Source organism: Penaeus monodon, chromosome 31, assembly GCF_015228065.2.
Source record: "Penaeus monodon isolate SGIC_2016 chromosome 31, NSTDA_Pmon_1, whole genome shotgun sequence".
NCBI lineage: Eukaryota > Metazoa > Arthropoda > Malacostraca > Decapoda > Penaeidae > Penaeus > Penaeus monodon.
This window is the reverse complement of record NC_051416.1, coordinates 21,543,347-21,543,633: the sequence shown is the minus strand read 5'-3', so window position 1 is coordinate 21,543,633 and position 287 is coordinate 21,543,347. Positions and strand designations below refer to the sequence as shown.

General features: G+C 39.0%; 1 protein-coding gene across 1 annotated transcript in view; it reads left to right on the top strand.

The window, feature by feature from the left end:
* Window positions 1-287, top strand: part of LOC119593089 — an 8,179-nt gene that overhangs the window by 2,500 nt on the left and 5,392 nt on the right. Inside the window, exon 3 of the mRNA XM_037942013.1 lies at window positions 196-274. Within this exon, the coding sequence (XP_037797941.1) occupies window positions 196-274 (79 nt within the window). The remainder of the gene's footprint in view (window positions 1-195; window positions 275-287) is intronic.

The window sequence follows — 287 nt, the reverse complement described above, 5'->3', positions numbered from 1 at the left end:
ACACACATCTTCATTTCAGATCGACGTGTTAATATTCATACGTACTTCTGATAGTGATATTGCCACTGGACAACACTGCAGACACCAGGATCATACCATCACCTACTTGTATTCATATAATAAAACAAAATGTGAAACATACACCGTTATCCTGTAACGCTGGAATAAACAAATGACTAATGTCGATATTTTCAGCCTTGTTACTGCACGTGGCTTTCCTCTCCACTTTCTTCTGGCTTAATGTGATTTGCTACGATGTTTGGACTTATGTCAGGTGAGTGTTTGGG